The sequence below is a fragment of the Bufo bufo genome, chromosome 11 (assembly GCF_905171765.1).
Source record: "Bufo bufo chromosome 11, aBufBuf1.1, whole genome shotgun sequence".
NCBI lineage: Eukaryota > Metazoa > Chordata > Amphibia > Anura > Bufonidae > Bufo > Bufo bufo.
The window spans coordinates 90,689,459-90,713,583 of NC_053399.1; the positions used below are offsets into that span (position 1 = coordinate 90,689,459).

General features: G+C 45.3%; 2 protein-coding genes across 2 annotated transcripts; both read right to left on the reverse strand.

The window, feature by feature from the left end:
- Positions 1-8,230: 8,230 nt before the first annotated feature.
- On the reverse strand, positions 8,231-9,166 carry LOC120981545 (putative olfactory receptor 2W6). Its single transcript, XM_040411080.1, has one exon. It carries the CDS (start codon positions 9,164-9,166, stop codon positions 8,231-8,233), a length of 936 nt encoding a protein of 311 aa, XP_040267014.1.
- Positions 9,167-19,270: 10,104 nt separating this feature from the next.
- On the reverse strand, positions 19,271-20,218 carry LOC120981546 (olfactory receptor 2G3-like). Its single transcript, XM_040411082.1, has one exon. It carries the CDS (start codon positions 20,216-20,218, stop codon positions 19,271-19,273), a length of 948 nt encoding a protein of 315 aa, XP_040267016.1.
- Positions 20,219-24,125: the final 3,907 nt, after the last annotated feature.

Below are 24,125 nucleotides of genomic sequence, written 5' to 3' on the forward strand. Positions count from 1 at the left end.
TCTTTCTTTAAACAAATGAACTTTTTTTTGTCCATTGCCTAGTTTCATTGAATATGCATGGCTAGTTGGAACAACGTTAATGGCCAATATGTACTAAATTATGAATGGCTGCAAAATCAACATTCACCAAATGTTTGTTTCTTCAACTGTTGTTCAACCATCAACCAACTTCTATCTAATGATGCAACCGATGCATATAGAGTACTCTACGTCTGAAGTTTTAATCAAAACTGAGCTTTATGTGAGTACTGTGGTGTATTTATTGTGCATTGTATGATGGTAAATTTTCGTTCTGCATCAGCCCTAGGTTAAATATAGTGTTACACCCAACCCCACACTGTGTATGACCTGCAACCCAATCCTATTCACTTATTGATATACCAAGAACAGCAATTGATTAGGATTGGTGATTTGTCGGAAAACCATTCTCATGATCTATGAAAGTTCCAGAGGTTGATACACCACTAATGAGACATTGATGACATGTAGAACAATGCCAACCATGTTAGTCAATGAAATTAATGTACTAGAGGGACATTTATGAAAGCTGTTGCGCCAATTTTGCGGTGTTGCATTGTCGCATGTTTTGGCACACATGACAATTTTCACAAAGTATTCTAACGTTTGTCTTCCCACTCCTCTTTCAGAAGTGAAGTGAGAAGTTGGTGTTTTTTGAAAATAGATCACTTTTAAGGTTCATTTATGATTTATGGTCAGGGCTAGGAGTGAAGTCGGCGTACGCAGAGATCCCTGCCCTGAACATAGTGGCTGAATTGTGCCGGGAGCCACGGGCGCGGGTACACCAAAAAGGGGGCATACCCAATGAAGAAGCTGGAAAAGAAGGGGCGGGAGGGAGGGGCGCGATGATCGGGCGTCTGGCTGACCGCTGGCGTGAGGTATAAGTAGCCAGACACCCCTCCCACAAATACAGGCAGAAATCAGCCTTGCCTATTTATGGTCAGGGCTAGGAGTGAAGTCGGCGTACGCAGAGATCCCTGCCCTGAACATAGTGGCTGAATTGTTCCGGGAGCCACGGGCGCGGGTACACCAAAAAGGGGGCAAAAAACAACAGTTAGGTGCAAAACTTTATTGAGAACATTTTCAAAGCCAAGGTACAAAAGGCTTGAGATATTTCTGATTGAGGATTTGGAATATATCTGGCAAAACAGGAGGATCGCCATCACCCCATGGGCCGAATGATATGAGCTGGCACCTGATGCCGGGATGCTGCTGAAGCCGTCCCTATGTGGAACGAATGTCCCGAAATAACCTTGGGGTCATAACCTAAACCCTGGGCGAGAGCACGGATGTAGAAAATGAAATGTGAGGTAGTGAGAGGTTTGTCTGTGAATGGCAGAAGTGTGCTGTCTGGCGGCGAAGCCTGAATGTGTGAAAGCAATTGATGAAGTACCCGAACCGGGCACCAATTGTTTGAAGTCGGGTAGAATTTGACCTCTGTAGGCGGACCGGACTGATTAGTTTTGGTAGAAGGTAGTAGCAGGGTAAAATGGTCATTGCCCCATGACAAATGTTGCTTTAGAGGATAGCCTTGATGATTTGGGCCGGCTGAAACTTCCCCGGGCCTAAGAAACCCATAAAAACTGAGGTATATGGCAGCTTTCAGGATCAGGCTAGTGGAGGGCCCAAAAGGATTACCATCTAAAGACGAGGAGAGTTCTCTAAACAATTCGCTGGACACTGGTTGCCTACGGCTCACGGACCACTAACCTTCCTGTTGAATACCCCGGAGGGTACCTTTAATAGCCTGAATGGAGAAAAAGGACCTGCTGTATGGATTAGACAGCATGAAATGATGTTGTAGACCGGCTAAATAAAGTTTGATGGTATTATGCGACAGAGATAGTTGTGAATGACAATAAGCTAAGAAAGCCATGATATAGGAGGTTTCGTTATGATGACCCCTCGGATAGATCTTAGTGAACTTATCAAAGGCTCTCAATCTGGCTTGATAATTCCTGGCCGTATTGCCTGACAGTGATTTCTTAACCAGATTCTTGGCCTCGTCTATGAGGGAATCTACTCCAGAGTGAGTGCGCTGAATAGAGGAACGGGCGTGCCTGACTGATCCGCGTCGGGCATTTCCTGAAAAAAAAAAAGGAAAATTAAAACGGGAAAGAGCATCTGCGGCCCTATTCTGCTCGCCTGAAATGTGAACACATCGCATATGAAAATTGTGGAAGAGGGATAGCCAAACCAATTTGCGCAACAAAGCCATGATTTTGAAGGATTTGGCCCTGCCTTTGTTGACAATGTCCACCAGGGTCTGACTATCTGTAACAAACGTCACAGAGGAGTTGGCCAATGGTGACCCCAAACCTGAGCTGCCGCCACAATGGGATACAGTTCCAGAAGGGGAGAGGATTTGAGCGCCGCTGAATCTGAAGCTAATTCCGGTGGCCATCCGGCAGCCAGCCAGTGAGACCTAAAAATGGCGGCGAACCCGGAGGAACCCGCGGCGTCAGAAAATACAATGGGGGAAGAGGAATCCCATTGTGGAACGAACAAAGATATGCCGTTCCAGGCGGAGAGAAAAGTGTTCCACATGACGAGGTCAGCAATGGCCTGACTGTCCAGATGGACGACGGAATCCTGCTCTGGGGCAGAGGGCAGAAGTCGTAACAACCTAGAAAGAAAGGCCCTGCCCTGAGGCATAATTCTGGTAGCGAAGTTTAGCATCCCCAGCAAGGATTGCAGTTCCACCTTGGTCAGGGAGTGGGACCGAACCGCCTGGAAGATGGCAGAGTGGATCCTGAGCAATTTCTCGCTGGGAAGGCTAGCCTCCATCTTAATGGTATCCAAGATGATGCCCAGGAAGGTGACCCTGGTAGCCGGGCCCTCGGTCTTAGCAGCAGCCACTGGAGCCTGAAGACGGGAAAAAATGTCCAGGAGCGTGTGAGGAATGGATGGAACCTGCCTGGGCCTTTCAATGAGAAGAAAGTCGTCCAAGTAGTGGATGACCATGGATAAACCGCCGTGATGCATAAGAATCCAATGCAGGGCTTTGGAAAATTGTTCGAAAAGCCAAGGGCTACTCTTAGACCCGAAGGTGAGCCGGTTGGCAAAGTAGAATTTATTCGCCCACTTGATGCCATAATACTTCCATAGCTGCGGATGGATTGGAAGCAACTTGAAAGCATCGGCGATATCTACCTTGGCCAACCAAGCCTCGGTACCTGCTTGCAAAATGTACTGAATGGCCTCGTCGACTGAAGAGTATTGCATTGTATATTTCTCAGAGGGAATAAGCGAGTTCAGACTGGGGATGGGAGACATATGAGGCGCGGAGAGATCGTAGATGAGACGCTTTTTATTAGAGGACTGCTTAGTGACAAGAACAATGGGATTAATGCGCCAAGACTGGAAGGGAATCTCTAGGAATGGAACAATGGACCTTTGTCGACCTCGGATTGGATGAGAGTAGCCACCGCCTCGGGGTCACTGGAAGCGGAAAGCAAATTGGGGCCTTCCCAGCAGCCCTGAGGAAGCGTGATGAGACTGGTATGGAAACCTTCTCTGAACCCATCCAACAAGAAGGCGACGAAAGGTCGGTCGGGGTGGTCCCGCAGGAATGCAGCCAACAACTCCAAGTTGATGTCAGTTAGTCAGGAATCTTTGGCTGCCTTCCTGGGACTGGAGGAGCGGGGTGGGCCCGAAAACACAGGGAACAGACATGAAGTGCTCGGCAAGCATTGAAGGCGCAGCCCCTTGCGTTGAAATTATTGCATACCTGGCTACTACCGAGGTACACAATTGGCCTACCCAGCTTATACAGGGAAGATGAGGACCTGGAGGACCCAGGGGGACCTGGCGTCGACACTGACTGAGGGGATTGCACCGGGTTAGGGCACCATTCGGATGAATGGAAAATAGATTGGCATATGGAACAAAGAGGGGCCTTGAGACCCGCAAAGTGACGACAAAACAGTTCCATATCCAAATCTGCCCAGTTTGACACAAACTGAAATTGGCTTAGGGCAGCAGCGGCTTTGGCAGAAAATGACCGGTGATAATCATAAAATGCTGTGCCGAGGTACTTGTGCCCCAAATCCGTAACCCGGTATAAATAAGTGTCCAACTCTTCCCTACGACTAGGCTGGACTGAGCACACAACATCTCTGTAAAGGCTGAAGGCCAGTACAAATTCGGAAATAGATAATTTCCTGTTGAGACGAACATCCTTAGCCTTCAAGACCACGGAGACCTCTCCGCAGTTGATGACCCGGTTCTCAGAAATATCCTGGGAAGCAATAAGAATAGACGCAAGATTCACGTCCTTGCCTGCCAGGATATCCTTTTTGATATGATCCGGGACGAAATGAGAAGGCGCAATTTGGGGAGTGGCTGAGGGCCTACCTGCAACGTCCTGGGGAATGGTATGGGTGGCTGCCGAGCCCGGAGATTGCGGCGAGGCCGCAGGCCTGGTTTCCACTACTGCCACCCTAGACTGAATGTCCGCAACCGAGCTAGTAAGACCACTGATGGAGGTCTGGATCTGAGCTAATGCGTGCTGAATTGAGCTGAGATTGGACTGCTCAGCTGTCGGACCCGGGGCCGTCATCAGTAGACGGTACAATTCAGCTTTGCAGGCGGACGCAGGATGCCGAATCCCCCGGCGATTAAGCTCGGCAATCAGCCTTGGCACAGTCCAACTTTTCAAAGATGAGCTGCTGTTGTGGCCTGAGACGGAAGTTCCTGGCATGGAGATGTTGTCATCCATATCGGAAACGTGGGACATGCTTGACCTGAGAATGAAAAGGCGAATTATTGCAACCAGAGCAATGGCAAAGGGAACAGACGAATGCGGAGAAGGCGACCGGGAAGAAGGTGAGAGGCTGGAGGAGTGCGAAAGTGACCATCGGATGAACAGCCTACCTGGCGTGACACAAAATGGAGTTGGAAGCACGGCTTCGAAACGCCAAAGAGCTACGTCGAAACTAATGAAAAAGACGACCCTGAGTATCGAATCCGACGGCTGACCCCACCCCAGCAGCCATCTCTAACCAGACTTACCTGAAAGCGCCTCAGGATTTTGCCTAAGCGATTTATGAAAGAAGAAAACAATTTCTGTCCAATCTAAGGAAGGAACAAAACAACATCAGAACTGGAGATGCACAGTGTCAGACTCAGAGCTGACGATGACTGGGTACCAGAAACGAGAAACAAAGAAACAGATGAGGTTTGACAGATTTTTCCCGTGTTTTTTTTTTTAAGAGTGAGACAGGGGACTCGACAGAAGGAAAACCAGGACGTGAGGAGAGCGGAAGCCAGAAGAGGAAACCAGCAGGACGGAGTAAACTGAACAGAGGAAGACAAGGAACCTGAGAAGCCCAGGTAACAGACGCCTAACCTGGAAGTCAGGCAGAGAAGGACCCAGTAGTGACGGAATGAACAGATCAGGTGCCTAAACAGGTGAACCAGTAACGAGCGTGGAACTGGGGAAAAACGGAAAGCTGGAAGTAGGTGAAGGAGATGACGCCTGGGCAGCCAGGAGACGGGGCACCCTGGGCGACCCGGCGGCAAGGAACCCTGGGTAACAGGAGGCACAGAACCCCGAGTGACTCAGAACACGTAGACACCCTGGGAGGACCAGGAGACACAGATACCCTGGGCGAACCAGGAGACGTATAATCCTGGGTGAACCAGGAGGCGCAGACACCCTGGGTGTACCACGAGACACGGACACCCTGGGCGATCCAGGAGACACGGACACCCTGGGCGATCCAGGAGACACATAACCCTGGACGATCCAGGAGACACATAACCCTGGGCGATCCAGGAGACACAAATCCCTGGACGAACCAGGAGACACATAACCCTGGACGAACCAGGAGACACAGACACCCTGGGCGAACCAGGAGACGTATAATCCTGGGCGAACCAGGAGACATGGACACCCTGGGCGATCCAGGAGACACATAACCCTGGGCGATCCAGGAGATACAGAACCCTGGGCGAACCAGGAGACACGGACACCCTGGCGATCCAGGAGACACATAACCCTGGGCGATCCAGGAGACACAGAATCCTGGACAATCTAGGAGACACAGACACCCTGGGCGAACCAGGAGACGCAGACACCCTGGGCGATCCAGGAGACACAGAAACCTAGTGCGAACCAGGAGACAGAGCCCGGGTAAGACAGAAAACCAAAACGGAGCCGGAGTGCGCTGCGGAAACACACGTGCTGACAGAGGAAGAAGCGAAATAGCTGAAAACCTATAGTGAGCAAGAACATGGAGTCAGGTGAACCACAGGATGGAGATCCTGAATGAACCAGGAGGCAGGTGGACCTGGCAAGCTAGCAGAGGGTACAACTATAAGTAAAAGCCATGCCACCATAAATAACACAACCCCCAGTACATGTACATGATTGGGACTGCGCCGACCGTACCCTGTGAAGACCCAGCAGAGTACGAGACTAAGTTAAGCCCCTGCCTGCAGCCTAGCCACAGGGCAGAGCGCTATATCATTTTGCTTGTACCCTTTCCAGCGTTCTGTATGAAATAGTGGTGACCATGGTGGCCTGCCACCACGTCACATCTCAAAACAGGGGACAAAGTCCCTTCAAAACCGAAATCGGACACATTATTACATACATTCCAGTGGTAGGCAACTTTGACGAGGGGCCGCTCCCCAGGGCACGCGAGCGGCGTGCGTTGGGAGAGCGGCGGCTTCACCCTTTACCGCCGGGTGCCAGTGATTCAAAGCCGAGCCCGGAGCTCAGCTAGAGCGGAACCAGCTGAGCCCCGATTACCTGCTGTGCTGACGGCGGAAGTCCGGACCTCAGAAGCGCGCGTGCACAGGTACGTCAGTGGGAGAAGAAGGAGCGTGATGACCGGGCGGAAGGCGCGATGATCGGGCATCTGACCGCTGGCGTGAGGTATAAGTAGCCAGACGCCCCTCCCACAAATACAGGCTGAAATCAGCCTTGCCTATGTGTGACACTGGTAAATGTCGCACAAAGTATGTCAGGTAACCCCCACAATCAGAAATTTACAAAGATTGGTGCACTACACTGGTAAATGCAATTGACAATATATGGCTAAAACCTCACACTGATATTAAAATGAGACTTTCGCCAATATATTCTTATATCAAGAACATACCGGAGCCCGCGCACCTCGTCAAGGTATCTCAAAGTGGCACGGGACCTAACACTAACCTACCTGTGTCTTATGGGCAATTACAGGGGCCATATGGTTAATTACAGGGGCATAAGGTCCGACACACAGTGAACAGCTCCAAGTTACCTCCAGTGTGAAATCACACATACAATGGGAGGAGGCTGTGAGTCCCACCTATCCCTGACTCATGTGATGTAGTCCGCACAGGTGCATCTGAATGTTATCCATAGATCAAAATCAAGGCACATTCAAACCTGGAGTTGCCAAACCTCCAGGCGTGCATATACAAACAGAATAACTGTATGGGCAATTACAGGGGCATAGCAGCATAGCGAAATGCTCACATGAGTCAGTGATAGGTGGGACTCACAGCCTCCTCCCTTCTCCTATTTTATGTGTGATTTCACGCTGGAGGTAACTGGCAGTTGTTTGCTGTGTGTCGGACCTTATGCCCCTGTATTTTCCCATATGGCAAAGGTAGGTTAGCGTTAGGTCCCGTGCCACTTTGAGATACCTTAACAGGGTGTGCGGGCTCATGTATGTTATTGATATAAAAATATATTGGCGAAAGTCTCATTTTAATATTAGTGTGAGGGTTTAGCCATATATTGTCAATTGCATTTACCAGTGTAGTGCACCATTCTTTGTAAATTTCTGTTTTATATAGCCAATCACATCTGCACATTTGGCTATCCTGTGTAGGATGTCTTTGTGGTACATGTGGTCCGCTGCCGGCATCCTCCATTGTATGCATTTTTGCTGGGGATTTCTGTTAGCAACGGATCACATGTGCAGGATTTGCTCCCCCGGTTAGAAATGCGCAACAGCATATGGGATTTTGAGCATTTTCTTCCTTCTATGACTACTTTATTCTGTTATTCTAACCCCCACAATCACTCAAAAAAGCCAAAACCACATTACACGTGCACCATAATTATGAAATATGTGCGTCATCTCATAAATTTGGCATAACAATCCAAAGACAGCCCTAAAAATGGCAGAAAAAACTGTGCAATTGCTAAATGCCTCCCTTAGTCAGTAAACCTTCTGAATTTGCTTAGTGTTTCGGAACCATGTTTCTTGTTTTAATGGTTTGATTTCTTCGAAAGTATAATTTTGATGGTGTCTTTGACATCCTTGTTTCTCATGCTATAGATGATTGGATTCAACATTGGAGTCACCGCTGTATATAGAATAGACATGGTCTTGCCTATCTCAGGAGAGTACACAGAACGAGGTTTCAGGTACATGAAGATGATAGTCCCATAGTACAGAGACACAACAGTGATGTGGGAGGCACACGTGGAAAAGGCTTTCTCTCTCCCTTTTGAAGAACGGATCTTTAAGATGGTGAAGATGATCTGGATATATGAAATTAACGTCAGAAAGAAAGCATATATGATAATGAGCATTGCCGCAACGTACATGACTATTTCATTTGTACGGGTATCTTTGCAGGAGAGGGTAAAAAAAGGAGGCATTTCGCAGAAGAAATGGTTAACATAATGGGATTTACAAAATGGTAGTTGGAAAGTGAGGGGTGTATGAATAGTGGCATTACCGAAGCCCACACCCCATGACATGGAAGCTAAGCAAGCACACATCTTCTTGTTAATAATTGTTTGGTAGTGCAGTGGTTTACAAATGGCTGCAAATCGATCATAGGCCATCGTGGCAAGAATGATACACTCTGCTGCTCCGAAAGCCATGTGGAAATACATTTGAAGTGCACATCCCACCAGAGAAATACTTCTGTCTTCGGAAAGAGTATTTATTAAAATTTTAGGAACAATGGTGGAGGAGAAGCAGATGTCAATTGTGGAGAGATTAGTCAAGAAGAAGTACATGGGAGTGTGGAGCTTTGAGTTGGTCCTCACCACGATGATCAGTAGAACATTCCCCGACAATGTTAACACATACATCATCAAGAACACAATAAAGCACATGACCTGAAGATACGGGACATTGGACAGGCCAAGGAGGATGAATCCTCCTGGAGATGTTTGATTTGAATCTTCCATTAGATACACTGTAGCTGGTGAATGGTAGCTAAGAGATAAAACAGTTAAAGATTCCCATGGTTTATTTTGTATACACTGTATTCTTACTAAAGAGCACTGGTTTAGCATTCTTCACAGCAGACTGCCTATATCACCATCGTTCTGGTCTTCAACACTTCAAGAAACAACATACACTGCCTGTCCAAAAAAAAAAAGTCACCACCTGGATTTAACTAAGCAAATAGTTATGAGCCTCCTATTGGATAATTACTGCATGGGCGATTGTCTTTTAGCTGGCAACAAGTTATTTAACGCCAACTGGTACAATGAGTTGCTTCTCATTTCTTAAACAACCATGTCGAAAGACACATCTCGTGGTCGTGGAAAAGATGGTAGTCTGTTTGAGAAAGGTCAAATCATTGGCACGCATCAAGCAGAGAAAACATCTAAGGAGATTGCAGAAACTACTAAAATTGTGTTAAGAACTGTCCAACGCATTATTAAAAACTGGAAGCATAGTGGGGACCCATCGTATTCGAGGAAGAAATGTGGCGGGAAAAAAATCCTGAATGATCGTGATCGGCAATCACTTAAACGTTTGGTGAAATCAAATCGAAGCAAAACAACAGTAGAACTCAGGGCTATGTTTAATAGTGGATGTAAGAGCATTTCCACCCGCACAATGCAAAGGGAACTCAAGGGATTGGGATTGAACAGCTGTGTAGCCGTAAGAAAACCACTAATCAGTGAGGCAAACCAGAAAAAAAAGGCTTCAATTTGCTAGGGAGCATAAATATTGGACTCTGGAGCAATGGAAGAAGGTCGTGTGGTCTGATGAGTCCAGATTTACCCTGTTCCAGAGTGATGGGCGCATCAGGGTAAGAAGAGAGGCAGATGAAGTGATGCACCCATCATGCCTAGTGCCTACTGTACAAGACTGGGGTTGCTGCAGTTGGTCAGGTCTAGGTTCAGCAACAGTATGTGCTCCAAGAATGAGGTCAGCTGACCACCTGAACATACTGGATGATTCCATCAATAGATTTGTTCTTCCCTGATGGCACGGGCATATTCCAAGATGACAATGCCAGGATTAGGCTCCATTCACACGTCCGTGGTGTGTTGCGGACCCGCAACACACCCGGCCGGCACCCCTATAAAAATGCCTATTCTTGTCCGCAGCTGCAGACAAGAATAGGACATGCTCTATCTTTTGCGGAGCTGCGGACCGGAAGATCGGGGCCGCGATCCGCAAATGCGGATGCGGACAGCACACTGTGTGCTGTCCGCATCCATTCCATCCCCATAGATTATGAATGGGTCCGCACCCGTTCCGCAAAATTGCGGAACGGATACGGACGCATTTGCGGACGTGTGAATGGAGCCTTAATCGGGCTGAAATTGTGAAAGAGTAGTTCAGGGAGCATGAGACATCATTTTCACACATGGATTGGCCACCACAGAGTCCAGACCTTAATCCCATTGAGAATCTTTTTTTTTTGGTGGCAACTTTTTTTTTGGACAGGCAGTGTATCTTCTATATAATAAAAGCTGACATATAAAAGCATAATACTTATGTTATCAATAACATCAGCCTAACTTCTTTGATAGGTTATTTACCATGTGACAGATACTTATGTTGAATGATTCACGGGGTAATCATTGGGAATGAACACATTTATTTGTGATCATTGCCAGCTGGTAAAGGTGCATTTACCTGCTGCAATCATTTCCTCTGGGGATAAACGATCATTCATCCACAAACAATTCATTACTTGTCGGCAGTACATCTCTGCTTACACAGGACCATGTGCTGCCAACAAACAATCATTTTCTGTTCCACGTAAAGGATGTGTCACCTGACAAATGAGCATTTTGCTGCTGTACTGTGCAATATATAGTTTTTATCATTAGGTATTTTCTTGTAGAAAATGGTTTAAATGCTGACAGGACTCACAGAGAAAGCCTTTGAGCCTGGCTTCCTCTTCTCACACATGGTGATTGACAGTTCAACAGTTGTACAAACTCATACAGGAAAACCTGACACTTACTTGTGTGGACAGAGAAGCAGGACTCACAGAATTTTCCACATTGAGCAGTGCTCAATGTGTCATACGGCTGTGAAAAAGGAACGTATTGCAGCATGTTTTTCTCCAATCATTATATATTTCAGGACAGCAGGTGGCAAGGGACAGTGATGTAGTTATAATTAATCTCAGCTCAATTATCACCCCCTTTGAGAATAACAATTAACTCCAATAAGTACCTGTGGATGATTTATACTTACCTAAGTTTGTTAAAGTAGCAATATCTACCCCTTGCTTCTTAGGTCATATGAATGTCATGGAGGGGTCCTTTACTCTGATGAAGTCAGTGCAACCAAGTTCCCCGGCCTATAGTGGATGTTTGCCAACGTCAACCTTACTTTATTCTAAGTAGGGTATAATAAAGCTTACCAAGCTGGTATTGAATTGCAACTGTATTTTAAATAAGGTTAACCAAAGAGTGGAGTCAAATGGGTTCCCTAGTATTCACTCTTTAACCCCTATGTAGGGATGTGGACTTTAAAGCAGTGGCACAATGGTAGAGTCTGGATGTGGTGACAGCATCAGGAGGCCACAGAGTGGCACAATGACATAGTGGTGAGGTTGAAGCAGCATGAGGAGGCCACAGAGTGGCCCAATGACAGAGTCTGGATGTGGTGACAGCCTCAGGAGGCCACTGAGTGGCACAATGACATAGTGTGGAGGTGGCAGCAGCATCAGGAGACCACAGAGTGGCCCAATGACAGAGTCTGGATGTGGTGACAGCATCAGGAGGCCACTGAGTGGCACAATGACATAGTGTGGAGGTGGCAGCAGCATCAGGAGACCACAGAGTGGCCCAATGACAAAGTCTGGATGTGGTGACAGCATCAGGAGGCCACTGAGTGGCACAATGACATAGTGTGGAGATAGCACCAGCAGCAGCATCAGGAGACCACAGAGTGGCAAGGTGACATAGTGTGGAGATAGCACCAGCAGCAGCATCAGGAGGCCACAGAGTGGCACAATGACATTGTGGTGAGGTTGAAGCAGCATGAGGAGGCCACAGAGTGGCCCAATGACAGAGTCTGGATGTGGTGACAGCCTCAGGAGGCCACTGAGTGGCACAATGACATAGTGTGGAGGTGGCAGCAGCATGAGGAGACCACAGAGTGGCCCAATGACAGAGTCTGGATGTGGTGACAGCATCAGGAGGCCACTGAGTGGCACAATGACATAGTGTGGAGGTGGCAGCAGCATCAGGAGACCACAGAGTGGCCCAATGACAAAGTCTGGATGTGGTGACAGCATCAGAAGGCCACTGAGTGGCACAATGACATAGTGTGGAGATACCACCAGCAGCAGCATCAGGAGACGACAGAGTGGCAAGGTGACATAGTGTGGAGATGGCAGCACATGAATATTTTTAACTTACTGAAGCTGATTGATTCAATTGTGAATAGATGATAAAGGCACCATCAATTTTACTGAAAAAAACTATTTTGAAATAAAAAATTTCACGACAGCGTAATTCGGTCCTCACAACAAAAGGAGCTCTTCAAGCACCCATCAATTTTCCCGAAAAAAACATGTTTGAAATAAAAAATGTCACCACGACATATTTGGTCAATACCGCAAAAAGAACTTTACCACATATAACTGCAGCGCTGAACGCCAAATATATTTTTCTTTTTCTACTGATATACACCACTAAAGGCTTTACCACATATAACTGGAACAGTGAACGCGGAGTATGTTTTTCTTTTTCCAGGTATATACGCCACTAAAGGCTTTTCAACAGAGGGTTATAGGCTGTCAGTTTCAAAAAAACACCGGCGCCTGAGGCAGAGTGATCTGAAGTGAATGGGACGTAGCGGAGGAAGTAGGTCAGCGCTGGAAGAGCGAGACGCAGTGCTCGTGCGGTTTCTGTGCTGCAGAGTGCAGTCCCCGTAGTGTCCAGTAAGCAATACCGCAGGTAGATGCGGGCTGGTGTGAATTAGTTCGCATTTTTGTGCAGGGTTAGTGCATAGTGTATTCACCTGTATTGGTGCGCTGCTCTTATAGACGTGCGGCGCCGCACCCACAGTCCGCAACACACACACGCTCCTCTGTTCCCGACTTCCAGACAGTTCCCGCCAGTGCAGCTGCACCGCGCGCTGATAATGATGTTGTTACTAGTTTTGAGCGCGAATATTCGTATAACGAATTTTTATCGCGAATATCGGCACTTCGAGAATTCGCTAATATTTAGCATATAGTGCTGTATATTCCAAATGACGAATATTCGTGTTTTTTTAGTTTTGTTTTTTTTAACACAGTACACATCAGGTGATCATCCCTCCCTTCTTCTAGCTTGTGGGCCAATGAGAAGACTTTGTCACAGCTTAGCAACATCCCTAGCAACCAATAGAAAAGTTGCCTACCCCTTAGTATATAAGAATCTCCCCAGCAGCTATGGTCTAAAGTTTAGTGCAGTTATGAAAGAGACAGCAGTGTCATTGCTGTGCTCTGTGCTTTGTTGTATTACATTAGACAGTTAACTTATATATATATAATTCAGATAGTTAGGGGGAGATAGTCAGTGTAGGTTAGATTGATCTATAGTGCAGCTGATAGGTTCTGCTGTCCATACATACATGCTACAGACATAGTGCTGTGATGTCACAAGTTGCACATATTGCAAAATTCGCAAGCGCAAATATTTTGGAGCACTCTATCTGCATATAAAGCTATTCTAATGTTCTGCCGTGCCAACCATTTTCTCCAGTCTAAGGAAACTTATGCCAGCCTGTATTTTCCGCGCATTACGCGAATATTACATTGCCGATTTTCGCAATCAAGAATATAATCTCAAATTCACGAATATCGCAAATTTGAATATTGCCCCTGCCGCTCATCACTAGTCGTCACGTAAGTGCGCACTGGCCAACCTCAATCAAAAAGGCATTGGATGAATTATTTTTTTTTTATAAATCTTTTTTTGTTTAAAGTTTTTTCAATAATACAGCATGCCTCCAACATAATTCATGGATCTCTACATGAAAATAATGTATTTGCTGTAAATCGAGAGAGGGGCATAGTTGGAGAGATTGACTTCACAAGAGATGCAGAGCAGCGTTTAGCCACCTCTATTTGGCACTAATAATAAGTCAAAAAGGACTTTACCACATATAACTGCACCGCTGAACGGCAAATTACTTTTTCTTTTGCCACTATTACACGGCAAAAAGGGCATTACCACATATGACTGCACCGCTGAACGGCAAATAGTGGACAGAGTGACAGAGTGTGGAGATGGCGGCAGCATCAAGAGGCCACAGAGTGGGCCTATGACATAGTGGTGAGGTGGAAGCAGCATGAGGAGACCACAGAGTGGCAAGGTGACAAAGTGTGGAGGTGGCAGCAGCATGTGGAGACCACAGAGTGACCCGGTGACAGAGTGGGGAGATGGGTGGCACTACCAGTACCCGCAGACTAAGGTAGGTGAAAGAAGTAGCACTTGGCATCAGATGTGTGGCATCAGGCGGGTGGCAGCATCAGAATAGTAGCTGAGGCAGGTAGCCAGAAGAAACCGATCTCTTTTGTCAAACTGTTGGTGTGGCACCATGGATGATCTAGTCTGATGAATCAGGCATTGGTGAGTGGAAATCCTGGCTGATCCACGCCTGATTCATCTTGGTTCTTCTTGGGGTAACTATGGCCCCCGCCGCACTAAACACCTGCTCTGATCCCACACTACTGGCAAACTCGACCAGTTGTGGCCACAAATCCAGTTTGGCTGCCCAGTAGTCCAGCGGATCTTCAATGAAGGCTGGCAGGGTGCACTCCAAGTATATCACCACCTGCTGGTTCAGGTTCTGCTCTATGTCTACCTGCTGGTAAATAGTTTCTTCACTATGGGGTGAAGTAAGCTGCTCATCAACGACTCTAGGCTCAGGCTGCTGGCGCTGCTGTCACTTGTGACGAAGTCGAAGATCGAGTCAACCAATCAAGAACCGCTGGGTTGCTGGTCAAGACACGACCGCTAGCTGACACTGGCAGCACAGGCCTCTCGAAGTGACCCCTGCTGCCACGCTCCCTTACTCTGCCTCGACCTGTGCCTGCGCCAGAAACATTTAGGCCTCTGCCACTTCCCTGCGCAGGGCCTGGCACTTCTCTGTCTGACATACTGTTAGCTGAACTAAATAAATAAAAATGAAATTTAAACACCCCTAAAAGCGCCAATTTTTTTTTTCATTTTTCAAGTGGTCTTAAACTTTTGATCAGGACTGTATGTCAAATGCTATATTCATGTTTGTATATGGATCGACCATTGGGGAATATCCCTTTATTTATAGTATCTTCAAAATTATCGCGAATGGATAATTCTTACGTACAAAACACATTTGCGTTTTGTATGCGTTTTTTTACTTAATTACATGCTTTACATTCCAATTTGTACTATAATTAACATATAATCGTAAGGGCAAATTAAATCAAAATGTTCTTCCCAGCAGGGGCGTCATTAGGACTTTATATCCGGGGCCAGGGCCCCGAATCAAAATACCACTGCCCCGAACCTCTACTGACTGCACTGCTATTAAGAAGGTCGGCTGGGCTTACTTTATTCACAGATGACAACATACATACATCACACTGCCGGCGCCAGCACAATACTGCTGAGCAGGGCACCTTCTAAGTTCTAACCTGATTGGCTGGCCTGGCTCCTCCTCGCTTGTTCCCTTACTAGTTCTCCTGGGGGTACACAGGAAGTCAGGCTGGCTCGGCTGCTCCTCGCTCCTCTCATCAGTACTGGCATCAGGTACAGGAATTGAGGCTCAGTCAGCAATAGTCTGAGTGCAGATAGGATGGGACCCACAAAAACGGCAGCAGTGGCAGTACAGCAGTAATATAGTGGTGGTGGTATCAGTAACACAGCAGGCTGCTGGACAGGCAGTGTTACTAACTCCCAACAGCTCCCAGTCATACAAAGGCAGCGTCCCACTGCCTCAGTGTGTCAGGAACCAACAGGCAGAAAGAAGTTGCCTGGGCTTAGTTGGTAGGTTATTTTTTATGTTCTGGATCCTTGCCCCTTAACTATATAACTGTTCTGCCCCAGCTAGGATCCGTCAGAAAGTGGAGGGGGGAGGGCTGCTTTAGATGCTGCTATCTCCTGAATACTAGAAGCTAAAAACATGGTCTGGCTTAAAAGCTGACATTCCAGGCTTTCATACAAGACCTGAATGACAGCAAAAGGAACAGAGGAGAAGTCACTGTTAGATATCGAGTCGGGAATAATTGCCGGTATAATCTGCTTTTACTTTCACTTTCAGCTGCATTAACTGCATCCCGGTTTCTATCAGTAATATCTTCTCTTGTACTGAACAGATTGCTGTGATTCTGGTATTGTCTGAAAGCTTGGAATGTCAACTTTCAAACAATACAAATACATATCTCTAGCTGGTACTAAACCAGAGATATGAGCAGCTAAAGCAGTCTCCCCACCCGTGTCAGTCTGGAGGAGGAGGGAGAGCAGTTACAGAGCTGACAGGAGGAGAGAATTTTTTTTAAAAAATATATAGAAATGTGACATTATCATCACTGTACAACCCACATAATAAAATTATATTATTGTTACCACACAGTGAATGCCATACCAAAATTCCACAAAATAATGTAGAAATTGCTGTTTTATTTATCTTTCCCCTAAAAATAAAATAATAAAAGTTAATCACTACACTATATATGCCCCAAAATGGTTCCTAAAAAATCTTCAACTTATTCCAAAAAATAAAAATAAATATAGAAGAAAAAATTTAAGGGGGAAAACATTATTCCTTAAAGGGATTCTGTTACCTCATTTTCGGTTATAGAGATGCGGACATGCACGGCTAGATCACCACTAACATGTCCGCAATATACCTGTCCTATAGGGCTGTGTGCTTTTATTTTGTTTAAAAAATGATTTTAGAGATATGTAAATGAGTCTTGTAAGGTGCCCAAGGGGCTGTACGAACCTTCCTGGTGCCCAGCCATGCCCCCCTGTGAAGGAGCCCAGCACCGCCTATGTCCTCCGAATCTCCTCCATTCATCACCGATAGATTGCCGCGAACTCTCGCATGCGCAGTGCCGGTATAGTGTTCCTTCCCCGTGCTGGCATCAGCCTCAGGGAAGGAACTGCGCATGCGCATGCTCGTGCATCGTGAGATTATGGCAATCTAACTGTGACGAAAGGAGGAGATTCGGAGGACGCAGGCGGTGCTGGGCTCCTTCACAGGGGGGCATGGCTGGGCACCAGGAACGTTAGTACAGCCCCTTGGGCACCTTACAAGACTCATTTACATATCTCTAAAATAATTTTTTTAACAAAATAAAAGCACACAGCCCTATAGGACCGGTATATTGTGTACATGCTAGCGGCGATCTAGCTGTGCATGTCCGCATCTCTATAACCGAAAACGAGGTGACAGAATCCCTTTAAGGCTAAAATTTATGATCTCACTAAGGGGTTAAAAATGCAATAGTGAGTTGTACGCCAAAAAGATTTATGGCATACATAAAAAATCTACAATAAAAAAGTGACCTTTTTGGGAGGGTTTTTCCAATTTTAATGGGATTGTTTGGAGGTTAAAGAGATGTTCTGCTTAGGGAAAGTGGGATTAGTGGGGGATCAGGTCATTCTAAAAGAGCATTAATATTGGTGGGAGCACTATTACTATAGGGGGCACTATTATTTCTTCAGGATAGTATTTGGGGGTATTGGGGAGCACATCGAGCAGCGGTATAACACTGTGGGGACTCCATGTTGGGGGATGATGATAGAAAAGTGAGGAAGCTAAGATGTCTGTGTGTCACACTCTGCGGAGATGAGGCGCGGCTGAGAGAAGTTGTACGGACCGAATGGAGAAGATGATGAGAAAGAAGATCTACATCAGAGGAGATGTCACCCTGGATGTGAGAGTAATGTGCCCCTGTATAGCAAATATAGCAAAATGCGGTGTGTGGGGGGAGGGTTGACATAGAGAATTGGGCCATATTCATTGGGGCTTGGGCCCCGGGTCTTTTGAGACCCTAGCAACACCCATGCTGCCCAGTTAAACCTTCTTAGGTATTATACACCATTCCAGATGATCTAGATGGAGAGAGGGATGGGGGCTGACAATCACTTTGGGCATTAGCTGACTCTCAGTAGACTTGTGGAGCATCGCACAATCCCCCAACCCTAGATGTGACAAGTTTTGAACCCCTCATCCATTTTGTTACATTTAGATTTATTTTTAACCACCAAGTATGTATGCCTCTTTATAGCTATCTGTTCATGTATTACATTCTGCAATCATTCTTATTAGAAAGCACCTCTTAGCAGCTGCTGTACAAAATAATGCAAACCACAGAATTAAAAAATTAATTGATGTGTAATTGATAGTTGTTTAACTTAAAACTGGGGTGGGCCGAAATTTACTTTTTTTCATTTCCCTTTTCCTGCCTCTTCTTTTTTTCCTCCGCTATCAATGCCTTTCCAGTCTTCCAATCTCCTCCCTATATCTCAGGATTCTGATTATTACTTTCAATTAAATTTCAAGGTCAAGTTGTGCTCTTGAGACTGAATCTCTCTCCCTCCTTCTACCCTGTCCCCATTTGGTGGGGTGCTTTCAAGGAACTGCCAGATAGCCATTACGGAAGGCTTCTGTTGATGCTTTAAGCTGTCTATGGTAAGGCTCGGAGGCAGGGGGCAGAACACTGAGCAATTCTAGGGTCATGCAAAAACTTAACTTGAAGTCTGGTGGATCATTGCCACTTGACTGTAATGGTGAAGACACTCGCATGTTACTCTCTGTGCATTACACTGTCTACTAGTCACATCTTGCTCAAAGGTGTACGTTTTCAGTGCCTCTTCTAACCTAAATTATCAAGATAGGTGGCATTAATCCCTCAACTAGTTTAAACCTACAGAGTAGTTCTGAAATATTTTCTTTCCTTAATTTCCGTTGTCTAAATCTGTATGCATTTTATAATTTGGTGCATTTTATAGTCTAAAAAATTGAGAAAAAATTATCATTTGTGGTTTTCATAAATCTCTTCTGCTTTATTATAGTTTGATCTTGCTTCATTACAATAAATAATGTCAGAATGTTTTTAGACAGTTTTTCTTGTTTTTTATATTCTTTATTATACACTTCTTGACTTCCTTATTTCTGATGCTGTAAATGATGGGATTCAACATCGGAGTAACCAACGTATAGAGAACAGATACTGCCTTGTCTGTCTCTGGAGAATGAGAAGATCGAGGCTGAAGATAGATGAACATGAGGGTTCCATAATAAAGAATAACGACAGTGAGGTGGGAGGTACATGTAGAAAAAACTGCATGCCTTCCTTGTGAGGAACGGATCCTCAAAATGGCGGAAATGATAAAAACATAGGAAATCAATGTCAAGAGAAAAGAACACAAAACAATGATCCCAGCTGCTACATACATGGCTATCTCATTAAGCCAAGGATCTCTGCAAGATAGTCGTAAGAAGGCAGGTACTTCACAAAAAAAATTATTAAGATGATGAGATCTGCAGAAAGGAAGTTGCCAGGTGATGGACACTTGTATAAAGGAGTTTATGAGACCAAAAATCCATGGTATCATGGCTAAAATAATACAAAACCTCATGTTCATAATGATGTTGTAGTGTAATGGTTTACATATGGCCACAAACCTATCATAAGCCATGACAGCAAGTAAGACACACTCTGCTACCCCAAGTACTAATGAGAAGAACATTTGGAAAACACAACCCCTCACTGAAATACTCTTGTCTGCAGAGAGAGTATTTCTGAGGATTACAGGAACTACGGTGGAGGAGAAACCAATGTCAATGAAAGAGAGACTACTCAGGAAGAAATACATAGGGGTGTGTAATGCTAGGCTGAGCATTACTGTAATGAGAAGAAGACAATTTCCTGCCAATGTAATCATATACATCACGATGAATAGAAGAAACCCTATAATTTTGAGGTGAGGGACAGTAGATATTCCATTCAAGAAGAACCATGTTGGAAGTGTTCGGTTGAAGTGCTCCATAGAAATGTCCAGAACCTAGAAAAAATAGCAAAAGTATGTGAGTAGTTATTTACAGTGACTTTTTTGAGAATAGTTAGTTATTCAGAAGGATGTAAACGAGCCTCCCATGTAAAACTTGTGTACCACAGAGGGTTCATATTGTAACACCAGAAATTGAAAAACAGAATCTGTTTATTCCAAATTTGATATTTCCATTTTTATGGACTCCAACATAATGCAATTATGAAAGCCACCTATAAAGCATGTACTAAAGTAATAAACTTGGAATATCAGAAACCTATGTCAACACATAGGTATGCTTTTACAGTTCCCTTTGTCACCTATATGTCACTTACAGAGAAGTCGAAACTGCTGACATCCTCCATTTGTAGATGCTGTTCTATCGAGGCAACTTATATTCTATCCCCAGGATAGGTGATGAGTATTGGATTGTGGGCACCTGACTGCTGGGACCGCCACCAATCCTATGACGGATCTCAATTGCGGAATTGAAAATGCTAATGTTAAAGTAGACTTAGCAATGTACCTTAGGTATCGCTGCCTTGCACTTTATTTAGAAATCTAGTAAACATCTACCAACACTTAATAGATGGAACGATCTGAGTCAAATATTGATATTTGTATAGATTATGACCATTACAATGAAGAGGATACGGTTAGGCAGAGAGTCAGACCCCAATCAACTTAATATTAATAGCCTATCCTTATGAGTTTTAAAGCCCCAGGTAACCCCTTTGTTGTATTATGACTTTTTTGAAAAAATAATTCGGTCTGTACTTTATCGCCACAGTTGCCTTGTACATTTTTTAAAATCTAGTGAACATCTATGAACACAAAGATAAACAGTGCTGCCCATAATTATTCATACCCCTGGCACATTTTGACTTAAAGTTACTTTTATTCAACCAGCAAGTAATTTTTTGACGGGAAATGACATAGGTGTTTCCCAAAAGATAATAAGACAATGTACAAGAGGCATTATTGTGGGAAAAAACATTTCTCAGCTTTTATTTACATTTGAGCAAAAAGTGTCCAGTCCAAAATTATTCCTACCCTTCTCAATAATCAATAGAAAAGTCTTTATTGGCTATTACAGCAATCAGACGCTTCCTATAATTGCAGACCAGCTTTTTGCAAGTCTCCACAGGTATTTTTGCCCATTCATCTTTAGCAATGAGCTCCAAATCTTTCAGGTTGGAGGGTCTTCTTGCCATCACCCTGATCTTTAGCTCCCTCCACAGATTCTCAATTGGATTCAAGTCTGGACTCTAGCTGGGCCACTCCAAAACGTTAATGTTGTTGTCTGCTAACCATTTCTTCACCACTTTTGCTGTGTGTTTTGGGTCATTGTCATGCTGAAATGTCCACTGGTGCCCAAGGCCACGTTTCTCTGCAGACTGCCTGATGTTGTCATTGAGAATCCTCATGTATTACTCTTTTTTCATGGTGCCGTTTAATGTGATTAGGTTCCCTGGTCCATTGGCTGAAAAACACCACCAAAGCATTAGGTTCCCAACACCATGTTTGACAGTGGGGATGGTGTTCTTTGGGTTGAAGGCTTCCGAAGACCAAAAGTCTTCTTCTTTGTCCAGATGAGCTTTTGCAAAGTCCAAGCAAGCTTTTGTGTGCCTTATCTGGAGAAGTGGCGTCCTCCTTGGTCTCCATCCATGGAACCCAGCAGTGTGCAGTGTCCGTTGGATTGTCTGCCTTGAGACATTGCCACCAGCAGAGCCCATATTCACCAGGATGGCCTTGGTGGTGATCCTTGGATTCTTTTTCACCTCTCTAACTATCCTCCTGGCCAGCACAGGTGTCACTTTTTGGCTTCCGACCACGTCCTCTGAGATTTTCCACAGTGCGGAACATCTTGTATTTTTTAATTATACTTTGCACTGTAGCCACTGGATCTTGAAAACATTTAGAAATGGACTTGTAACCCTTTCCTGACTTGTGAGCAGCCACAATGAGCAGCCGCAGGTCCTCACTGAGCTCCTTTGTCTTAGCCATGACTGTCCACAAACCAACTGCAGAGAGCTGCTGTTTTTCACCTGTTGAGTTGATTAAAACAGCTGTTCCCAATTATTCAGGGTAATTAGGATGCTTTAGAACAGCTTGGACTATTTGGAATGGTATAGAACTTTTGATTTTCCCACAAACTGTGACAGTTTGTGAAGGGTATGAATGATTTTGGACTGGACACTTTTTGCTCAAATGTAAATAAAAGCTGAGAAATTATTATTTTTTCCACAATAATGCCTCTTGTACATCGTCTTATTATCTTTTGGGAGACACCTATGTCATTTCCCGTCAAAAAATTACTTGCTGGTCCGTGGGGCAGCCGCAGCGGATTGCGGACCCATTCACTTTAATGGGTCCGCGATCCGGCCTTTACGCAAAAAGATAGGACATGTTCTATCTTTTTGCGGAACGGAAGTACGGGATGAAACCCCACAGAAGCACTCCGTAGTTCTTCCCATAGGGTTCCGTTCCATGCTTCCGTTCCGCACCATTCCGCATCTCAGGATTTGCAGACCCATTTAAGAGAATGGGTCCGCATCCGTGATGCGGAATGCCCGCGGAATGGCACCCGTGTATTGCGGATCCGCAAATTTGGTCCGCAATACGGCAACGGGGCGCACACGTTTGTGTGCAAGACAGCTGACCCACTGAGGTCAGAGACACCAGTGCAAGGCTTCGAGGGGTTAGACATTGTAGTCAGGAACAAGCTCTAATCAGGACAGGCAGAGTATGCGCAGCAGCACAGTAAATGTTCTGAGGTTAGGACGGGCAGTGTAAGGTAAATGTGGAGGTCAAGCTCAGGTAGCAGAGGGTCACAATCCAGGAAATGGGCAGAAAGCCGGTAAATGGACAGACACAGAAACAGCGCACCTTCACTGGAGCTAGCAAGCAAGGAGACCTATTGATTTCCATTTTTGCGTTTTGTTTTTTACTACCTGCCTTCCCGGAGTCATAACTTTTTTAGTTTTCTGTTCACATAGCCACCTGAGCTTATTTTTTGCAGGACAATGTACTTCTGAATACATCCCTCTGCCTTCACTCACAGGTGGCACGATTAGCATTCATTGTGGCACCTGAGGGGTTACCTGCCGCCTATGGAGCAAGCCTGCTGCAAACGCCTGATCCATACATCCCCTCACACATTATGACGTACAGGTACATCATCATGTGTGAAGGGGTTAAAAAAGGTGACATGAAAGATGGGCTATAATCGATTTGAAGTCCTCCTGTGGAAGGAAAGTTATTGGATGTATAAGTTGGGATCTATCTGCCTGTTTTGACTTAATGAGATTATTTTTTGAAAAATCATTTATTTAGCAGTTTTTAGTATTAAACTCATTGCATTTACTACATATCCTGTCTTCCCCACAGGACTTCCCTGAATCCTAGTGGCCATTCTCTAGTACTACAGGGCTTATTGTCAGAAATCCAGAGTGCCGTAATCTCGCGATGCACGAACTAGCGCATGCGCAGTGTCATCATATTGTTCCTTCCCTGTGCTGGCATCAGCCTCAGGGAAGGAACTCCGCATGCGCTAGCTCGCGCATCGCGAGATTACGGCGCTCTTGCTTTCTGACGTCGAGCAAGGAGAAGATTCTGAGTATGCGGAGTGGTGCTGGGCTCCTTCACGCTGGACTCATCTCAGGTTAATTTGCATATGGATCAAATAGTTTTTTTTTACACAATAAAAGCACACAGAGCTATGGGGACTGGGTATTGTGGATGTGCTAGCGGCCATCTAGCAACCCATGTCCTCAGCTCTATACACCAAATAACGGTGACAGGTTCTCTTTAAAGTGAAAAATGGCAGGGTCCTGAAGGAGTTAATGTAATATTATTCCTATTTCTTGGCCTTAGTACATTTTAAATTATTTATCCATTCATTGTA

Excerpts from the sequence above, each read along its gene's own strand:
- LOC120981545 (XM_040411080.1), bottom strand. The coding sequence starts at position 9,166 with ATGGAAGATTCAAATCAAACATCTCCAGGAGGATTCATCCTCCTTGGC.
- LOC120981546 (XM_040411082.1), bottom strand. The coding sequence starts at position 20,218 with ATGGAGCACTTCAACCGAACACTTCCAACATGGTTCTTCTTGAATGGA.